This window comes from Megalops cyprinoides, chromosome 22 (genome assembly GCF_013368585.1).
Source record: "Megalops cyprinoides isolate fMegCyp1 chromosome 22, fMegCyp1.pri, whole genome shotgun sequence".
NCBI classification, from domain to species: Eukaryota; Metazoa; Chordata; class Actinopteri; order Elopiformes; family Megalopidae; genus Megalops; species Megalops cyprinoides.
Genome location: NC_050604.1, coordinates 1,994,496 through 2,004,372, shown reverse-complemented (window position 1 = coordinate 2,004,372; position 9,877 = coordinate 1,994,496). Strand labels below are relative to the sequence as shown.

General features: G+C 39.5%; 1 protein-coding gene across 5 annotated transcripts in view; it reads left to right on the top strand.

Moving 5' to 3' along the window:
* The first annotated feature begins 8,863 nt into the window (after window positions 1-8,863).
* letm1 (leucine zipper-EF-hand containing transmembrane protein 1) overlaps window positions 8,864-9,877 on the top strand; it is a 47,121-nt gene continuing 46,107 nt past the window's right edge. For all 5 annotated transcript variants that reach the window (XM_036516805.1, XM_036516804.1, XM_036516802.1 and 2 more), the window contains exon 1: window positions 8,864-9,114. In XM_036516805.1, coding sequence (XP_036372698.1) covers window positions 9,036-9,114 — 79 coding nt within the window. In that variant the 5' untranslated portion in view covers window positions 8,864-9,035. The remainder of the gene's footprint in view (window positions 9,115-9,877) is intronic.

The window sequence follows — 9,877 nt, the reverse complement described above, 5'->3', positions numbered from 1 at the left end:
ATGCTCCTATATCTAGGGAAGAGGTGTTTGATGCTACTAAGGGGCTACAGTCTGTGGAATATGTAGTTATATTTATATTTCTATATTTCTATATTTATTTATATTTATTTTTCATATTTATAAACCTACCATGTGCCTGGATACCCTTGCTGTAAATATTTGTAGCTTGTTTTCTGTGAAAATTCTTGTTCTTGTCTCTCAGTGTCATTGTGTTATGTTGAACTGTTGTACTGTCACCGTGGGCCTGAGAGAAACGCAATTTCAATCCTCCGTATGTCCTGTGCATATTTGAGAATTGACAATAAAGTTGACTTTGACTTATTAATGAGGACCAAACTGGTTTTATTAAAGGTTGTAATTCATGTAACAACATGCAGGTTACAGAACACAATCCAGTTTTTTTCATCAGCAGTCAATAGATGGTCTGGTTGTTTCACTGGATGCTGAGAAGGCATGTTGAATGGCCTTATCTGTTTCATATTTTACATAAATTTGGTCTAGGTGAAAAGTTTATTAGATAGGTCAAGTTACTCTATAATAATCCTCTTTCTGCAGTACTTACCAACGGTTTGTGATCTCCCAATTTCCACATTTGGAGAGGTATAAGGCAGGGCTGTCCTCTCTTACCTCTACTGTTTGCCCTAGCCATAGAGCCGCTGGCCGAGGCAGTTAGGACAAACCCTGACATACATGGCCTAACCGTTGCAGATAGACAGCATAAGATTACTCTTTATGCTGATAACGTCCTAATCTTTTTGACTAAGCTTCAGGTATCCATTTCCACTCTTTGTCAGTACTTCAGCTCCTTAGCTGTTGTTTTTGTGTTTCTCCTTGTCTGTCAGTGTTGTCCATGTGCTTTTGTTTACAGATCCCTTGTGTTCCTGCCCTGCCCCACTCTCCACCCTGTCCCCGCCCGCCTGATTTCCTGACCGTCTCCACCTGCCTGCCTGCCCACCTGCATTCCATCTCCTCGTTAGCCCTGCCTTTATCTACCCTGCTTGTCTCTGTCTCATTGCCAGTTCATCTCAGTTTTTGTCTGTTTTGTATCCACCTTGTGTTCCTCCTGTGCTGACATCCGACTTTGTTCCCTCCCCACCGCCCTGCCTTGGTTGCCTGTTCTGCCTGCCCGCCCAGTTTAACCCAGCCTGCTCCTGTTTTCGATCCCTGCTCCTTGTTTATTCTTTCTCGGACTGCCTTTCTGGTGTTTAACCCTGCCTGTTCTGCCATACATACCTGCCCTGCGATTTCCCCTACCAATAAAGCATCTTGAAACTTGAGCATGCCTGGTCTGCGTTTCAGTCCGTGCCTGTGCCCTGACACTCTTATTGAGACCATCATCAAGTTTAGTGCTTTTTCAGGTTACAGAATAAATTTCTATTTTAAGTCAGAAGCAATGCCCTTGGGTAGTTTAAAACAAAAGCCTCAAACTTCATCTCCTTTCCCTTTCAAATGGTTCCCAGTGGGCTTCGTATACTTAGGAGTATATAACACCAGTTGCGGCTGGTGAGCTGGAAACGGGAAGCTGAAACATTACCTTTAAATCTGTCATTACTTTAAACCTGTTCCCCTTTATCTTCCTTGATTAACAATAAAAAATAATTCACAGAATAATTGACACCAATCGCGTAAATGGAGTAAATGATTACGCTCGCGAAACAGTGCAGATTTGTGTGCTTGTGAAAGCTACAACGTGAAATTGTATAAATAATTAACAAGGATGGCATTTATAGATTTAAATTACATTACATGCTCATGACACATCACAGCTTTTGTGGGGTCTGTGTTCTAAACGTTATTGTTCGTTATTGCTCAACCTAACCTAAAAGTTTATTCTCTGTAATTTAAATCGATCTAACTAAATTTAGCTCTGTTTTGTAATTTTAATTTTGTAACACAAGAAAGCTATAATGTGAAACGTTTAAGAGAAAACTTTGGGATTACTTGCCACTTAATTGTTCAAATTGCCATCCTTGTTAATTAAACAACCTCATGCTGTAGTTTTCGCAATAGCGCACAAACTACAGACAGACAGATCTGCGCTGTTTCGCCAGCATAATCATTTACTCTATTTACACACTGGTGTCAATTATTCTGTGAATTATTTGTTTTATTGTTAATCAAGGAGGATAAAGGGGAACAGGTTGAAAGTAATGATAGATTTAAAGGTAATGTTTCAGCATCCCCTGTTTCCAGCTCACCAGCCGCCACTGTATAACACCCATTTTTGACCAAATGTACAAAACAAATTTTGTTCCCCTATTTGAACGCATTAGACTGGATTTAGAGAGATGGAACATCCTCCCTATTTCTTGATTGGGTCATGTTGCTCTTTTAAAAATGAACATTCTCCTTAGGTTGCTATATCCAATTCAGATGATTCCAATTATCTTCTTACATAAAACTATCAAAAACCTGATTAGCTGGTTTAGTTCCTTTATATGGGCTAAGAAGAAACCATGCCTCAGAATAGATAGGTTATGTCTCTCATCCTCAGAGCTCCTCATCTTGACCTCCCTGACATTTGAAAATATCAACTAAGTGCTCACCTGCGCATGATAGCTGACTGGGTGCATAATAAGCCCGTATCTATATGGTTTGATATAGGAAGCCCCATGTCCAAACATTTCCTTAACAAACTTATTTATTAAAAGGCTTAAATATCTCTGAAATCTGCCTGCAATAACCTGATAACAGTCTGCACTGTTAAAGCATGGCAGACTATTAGAGGATTAGAGGGTAGATCTCGAATCACCTCATTCCAATATGTGATAAATTTGATTTCTTACCAGGAATAACAGGTTTTTGGGTTTGGGCAACTAAAGGGCTTTCTAATCTGTATGATTTATTAGATGGACCCACTTTAATGTCTTTTAGCCAATTAACCGAAAAAGGAAGGAAGGAACTTGAACTTTTTTGCAGAGAAGAGTGGGATAAAATTCCAAAGTCAAGATGTGAAAAATTAATAGAGACTTATTCACAAAGACTTGCTGCTGTAATAAATGCAAAAAGTGCTTCCACAAAGTATTAGATGGGCGGGGTGTGTAGACTTATGCGATCAGGGTGTTGTAGTTTTTTTATTATTTATTATTCCTAATAATTAACTCTTTCTTTGTATGGACTTTTGTTTGTTGGAAGGTCACATTAAAGATGAAAAGAGTCTGACATTTATGTTGTTGTTGTTGTTGTTATTTCTGTCTTTACATTTCAAAAATCTGCAATTTCATAAGGATGTGTAGACTTTTTATATCCAATGTAAGGAATTTTGTTAAGAGGGATACTACAGTCCTTGCCAACCAACGTGTCTCACACAGAGAGGCAGCTTTTCTTATTACAATTGAGCAATTCCATAAGCTCTTTCTACAGTGTTTTCAAAGAGTATGATACTATAAGCACCTTTCACCTAAAGGAAACATGGGAAAGGGAACGCAACGTAGAGATCAACGTAGAGCACCCTTATATGAGCACATCAAGCAAAGCTGAGCAGGTCCCTCCTCATCTTTCTGCGATGCAACATTGATTAGGTGCTGTCGCTCTGCCTTGTTAAAATACGTATGTCTCCATTTATATACATTGCACATAAATAGCTATACAGTACATAGCTGTTTTGTAAAGTAAATAACATTAAAGACACACATTTATTGTAGCTATTTCTTTTCCATTGTAGAAGACCTGGGAAAAGAGGAAACAGAGGAAAAAAATTTCTCTTAAATGTAGTATTTTTTTATGTAGTCACGTTCTCATTGTTAAATCTTTCGGACTTTTGCAACTAAACTTTGTAGATTTGTGTTGACTGATACACACATACCCCTCTCTGCCTCTGTCTTTCCTTTTATAATTTTATATACAGGTATAATTGACTTCTGACTCAGATTTTTTCCCTTCTTGTCAACTGTATATCACAGCTGGATAGCACTGTATATACTGAATACTATATACTGAAGTCTTTTACATTTATATTTATTCATTTGGCAGACGCTTTTATCGCTTTTATCCAAAGCGACTTACATAGGTTACAGTTGTTTTACAATGTTATCCATTTATACAGCTGGATATTTTTACTGAGGCAACTGTGGGTTAAGTACCTTGCCCAAGGGTACAGCAGCATTATTGTTAAACAGCGGGGATTGAACCAGCAACCTTTCGGTTACGAGTCCTGCTCCTTAACCACTATGCTACACTGCCACAGCTACACTTTTCCCACAGACACCAGTGGTACTTTTTCCACACCCTGTTCCTTTGTTAGATTGTGCATTGCTTGTGTTTTTTCCCCTAAAATTTAATTTTTAAACAAAAATCTACAACTAAAAATATATAAAAGTTCTTGCAATTGGTTGTACCTTGGTAATTTTGTAACGCTAACATTCCTGGAAGTATGAATTGAGTTGTGCAGATTACAATGTATGGATTACACTAACTGTGATAGTGTAAAAACCTTGTTTGATTAAATGTATTGATTTGATTGATTGTCATAGTCAGCAAATTTGATAAATTCAGCAACACCCTCAATACTGAGTACTGAGATATGTAATGGATCCTGTTGATCTGTATAAAATCTCCTTTTTCCTCAAAACCCCTCCTGCAGTTTGTCCACCAATATTAATCAAATGTCTCAAAAACATTGATGGAAGGTATGTAAGGGGAATATATTGGTCAGCTATGCCTGTTTTCATAGCGCAAGTCAGTGTAAGTTTAACTCAGCGCAAACCTGCAAGCTAAGGCAAAACTACAAACGTGCTCGTAAAACACATTCTGACGGTGATCTCAAGGTGGGGATATTTAGACGTTTAGCTTAGGGCTTAATGTCCAGATGTATGGACACAGAGTCACTGCCAAAAAAGAAAACATAAAGAAGCATGACTGCCCAGTAGTGTTAGTGAAATCCACTCTTGCTTGTTCCTGCTTGCTTAAAGTTATCCCTATACTGTCTGTTAATAGAGTAACACTCCTGTATAGTCCCATCACAATCCCACCTTCGAGCTTTCATGCCTGTCCCACACAACTAAATGTCACCCTCTTGTATGTGCCATGCAGCATTTCAGTTTGTAGTAGATCCAAGATGGCAGCAAGCAGGAAGCTACACAAAGAATTTGATGACATCTGCAAATCTGGAATTAAAAATTTACAAATTGAAAACCATTGAAGTTGATCAATCAAACATGACCCCTGCACTGAAGTGTTTGCCTTATTTCTCAGCCTTGCCATACAAAGATTCAGTAGCAGAAAGACTACAAAGGGAGCCTATCTGCAGGAGTCCACCAAGGGAAGTCCTGTCACATCACTATCCTATACTGTGATTGTTAATTAACTTTATTAACAATGTGCATCTAATCCCATCCATTATATGTGGAAGTTTTACTTCAGGGTAAGTGTTGGAAAAGTAATGCAACAGAACATTTCTGTAGGGCATATTGTATGGACACGATCACACTTGCATGCTGGTGTGGGTGTGCACTTGTCTTGGTCCTGTGTTTGGCACTGGGTCTTATTCATGTGTGTCCTTATTTGTGTAACATTTCATGTTGTTTTGTTAATTCCACTTTGTGCATGACTTTGTAACTTTGGGAGTCACTTTGGATGAGATGTCAAAAATGTAAATGTACTCACATCTTGTATATTGCTCTGGATAATACTGTTTGGTGGATGTCAAAAGTGTGAGGGCTTATTGTTCCTGCCAACAACCCATACATCAAATGAGTATTCTGAATGCATGAGAATTCTGAATGCAAATGCATCTTTTTAAGCCCCCCAAGATCACATTCCAAAGGCCTGCCACCCTCCAATCAATTCAATTCAATTTTATTTGTATAGCGCTTTTTACAGGCCTGAGACCCCCTGAGAGCAAGCCTAAAGCAATAGTGTCAAGGAAAAACTCCTAATTAACAGGAAAAACCTTGAGCAGAACCCAGCTCGGGGGGGAGCCCATCTGCTTCTGGCCGGCACTGGACAGATACAGTTAGAGAGAAAACAGAGTTGTACGTACAGTAGTAAATAACAACAGAGTAATTATAAAATGTATCCTAGAATGTCCGGTTCTTGGAACACAGTTGGTTTGATAGGCAGGGTAGCGCAGTAGCAGGACTGAAGATCCTGATGTGTTGCTTGAGCTACAGCTCCAGGCAGGAACCCGGAGCAGGGACAGGAAACAAATAGAAAACAGTGATTAGTGGATGATAAGAATGACAGGAATGTACAGCAGAGAGGCAGGAGAAGAGGGGCAGGGAAAAAGGTGCTAGTGTGCAACAAGGAAAAACCCCGGCAGACTAACATTATGGCAGCATAACTAGGGGACAGGAGGCAAGGAACCGGCATAGTCATGAGGGTGACCCTAAGGCAGTCAACACCAGGTCATGGCACAGGAGTCCATGTCATGACAACAATGACCACTTAGTCCACCAGAGACTCTATGATCCACGCCAGCACCAGCCCATGTCCCTCAGCTGAGGGATTTACTGTATAGATAAGTTTTGAGCCTAGACTTAAAGGTGGAGAGAGAGTCTGCTCCCCAAACCTTGGTAGGTAAGCTGTTCCACAGGAGAGGGGCTCGATAGGAAAAGGCTCCACCGCCTATAGTAGTTTTGCCCACTCTTAGAACAATGAGAAACCCGGCATTTTGGGAACGGCTCTTTGTGGAAGGTATGGGCGAAGAGGGTCCTTAAGATAGGGAGGGGCAAGCCCATTTAAAGCCTTAAATGTGAGTAAGTATATTTTAAAATCGATCCGGTATTTAATGGGTAGCCAATGGAGAGAAGCTAGAACTGGCGTAATGTGCTCAAAACATTTAGTTCTAGTTAAGGGGAGGTGGTCTCAGTTCGGTTCGCTTCAATTCCACGTTGTGGTTCACTTAACCTGTGCATTGTGAACACAAAGCACCCCAGGTTTGCTTTGCCTTTTGCCATTGTACTTTAGCCCTCTAGACTTGCTGTAGACAAATCACATGATATTGCACTGGGACACTCAAATAGACGGAACTAGGGCTGCTCGATTATGGCAAAAATCATAGTCATGATTATTTTGGTCAATATTGAGATCACGATTAAACCGGTAGGATTAGAACACTAATTTGGAAAAATTCTAGCTAATTTCAGCTTTGAGGAAACAGCGATTTAACGTTAAAAAATATAGCAGATGCTAACTGAAAACTATGAGAACGCTAATGAAAACATAATGAACCATTAACACACGCACTGCATAGCATAAAATTAAGTTCCGTACGAAAGGGTTAAATATAATCCAACTGAAAAACAAATTAAAAAATAAATGTAAAAAATTATGTAAATATATGTACACACACACATACATTTCAATAAATAATGCGACACAATAATCGTTTTATCTTGATTATCTTGTTTTCATAATCGTTGGAAGGCAAAATTGTAATTGAAAATAAAATTCGATCAATCGCCTAGCCCTAGACAGAACCATGGCCGCTGGTAGTGATAGCAAGACAATAATTTAACCAAAATACCACAGGAATGTGGATAAGACAAGTATAGCAACAGCCATCTTGTTCCAAGTGAAAGCTACCCATAATCCAAAGCAGTAAAGGTATGAGAGCTCCAGAGGAACTATAGTGTGAACAGAAAGAGGACTGAGGCCCCATCAGAGCTGAAGTGGGCCAGAAAGAGAACTGAGTCCTCTTTCAAATGAACTCAGAATGTGAACGCAAAAAGAACTGAGTTCCTTTTCGGTTAGTCCACTTTAAGAGGACTGAGTTTGGTTTGTTTAAAAAGGACTATATGTGAAAACACCCTAAATCACACCTTGATCTGGAAGCAGAAGTCTTTGGATCAGACAAATCTTACCGCTTGGTGTTGGCTTGGGGCAGTTACTAACTTTTAATTTAAGACAACAGCATATGAATATGGGAACTAAAAATAGAGAAAGAAAGAAGACATTGTTTTGGTTTCATTTTCTATGTTTAAAAATCACAGCTTGAGTACAGTGCATGACTGTTGTAGACATTTTTGCCTTTTCAAAGTGACATTTAGTGCCCTTAGAGGATGTTGTTAATCCTTTTTTCCATATTTAATCTCTTTCCGTGTTTCCTGTCCTTCCCTCCAATAATTTGTCTTACGATAAAAACAACACTTCAAACAGCAATTTCGTGGAGGTGTTTGACAAAATATAGACTATACAGGAAGAAAATATTTGTGTTTGAAAATAAAGACGAACAACAACAAAACGTACGCAGTGTGTTGGTGTGCTGCAGTTTGATAAACATAACCAATAGCTTCAAGAACAAGGTTCATTCATTCATTCAGTGCAGTGAAATAACTAGACAGGCAATTGTGCCGCTTCCTGAAAAGGCTGAGTCTTTCAAAGGCTGTCAACAAATATGCTAATCAGAGAACACTGTGCTGTCTTATCCATCGTGGTATTCTAAAGAATAACTTGTGTTTGTGCTCGCATAATCGTTGACAGGGAATCCTGAAATTATCACTTGCCTTTACTTAATTTAGCTCAGTTTCCCTTACTTTTTAAAATCTTTATTAGATTTTTGCAAGAAAGATTCCATTTTTATAGATGACATCACTTTCTCTTACCATGCGCGTCCCTATACTCGTTTCTGATTGGCTTACATGAGTCAAATGGGGCACCTTTGATTAGCTACGCGTTATAGCTATGTAATATTAGCATGAGAAAAATGCCTCAATTAGCCTCAACTAGGTTAAAATATTGCGCTGAGGACTTAATGTCTAACTTTATTTTATTAGTGGACATTCCAACCTCTTCGACTGTTAAGACCTGGAAATTTGAATTGCCCGGCTGTACAAACGCTTGCAGTTTTTGGCAGTGTGCCGCGCACGCTTTAAAGCTAGCCCGGGTGAGATGAGTTCAGAGGAAGGCGGAAGCGAATGTAAGGTTTACCACCGTCACCACAACGGCCGGGAAAGAAAGGGCATGGGGCGACAAGTTCAGTCTCTGTCTCACTGGCTAGCTAATTAGCTACCTGTAAGCACGTAAAACAAACAAGCGTTATTTCATTATTTTGTTGTATTTAGCTTGCTAAGTGTTAAACATTAACACAGTTTAGAATGGCATTAATCCTGTTTACCAGATCTTGGTCTCCACTGATGAAAACATCCAGGTCCTTAAACAAGGACTTTCGGAAAGGTAAGTTGGCTAACGCTAATGGTGTTTATTTTTTAATTTTGCCATCGGTCTAACCGATGACTGTCGGCAGTTGGCTACCTAGCCACGAGGTAGCTAACAGTTACTTTTCAGCGTCCGATAGTTAACATTAGCTCTCATTTAAGTTAGTAAACAGATAGCCAAATGGACTAAATGTTGTCAGTCTCGAACTGTCAGATAAAATTGTACTGCTACCGTTGCGTTGCTATTGAAACAATGTTCGCTAACGTTAGCTAACTTAAAAACTACGCTGTGTTGATAGTTATTTGGCCAGCTACCGGTAGCTCATAAGACAGTGAGCAGCGAGAAAACATAACTGGATAGCTAACGTTGGATGGCTAGCAAATTAGCCTTTAACTATGATGAAGGTTCCATAACCAGTGCGTCAAGGTCATTTTTAGCCAGCCAGCTAGCAAACATTAACTAGTCTAACTAGGGTGCTCCCCTTGTGTGGTTAGCTGTTTAGCAGGCTTAGCTGCACAGTGTAACCCGATTTGACCTTCGTACGTCAAGCAAGCTAATGTTAGCTGTCTAGCGGGACATGCATTGAATTCTGAAAGAAAACCCGTCAGTCGCTGCCGCCGATCCAGGGAACTTGCTAGCTTGAAAGTTGGTAAACCTGGGGAATGTTCGCTACATAATTCACAATATTTCATGTGGTTTTAGAAATGTGTGTTAGCTAGTTATTAGCCGATTATAATTCGTTCAGAAATGTAGCTTTACTATGGGGTGGGGGGTTGCGGTT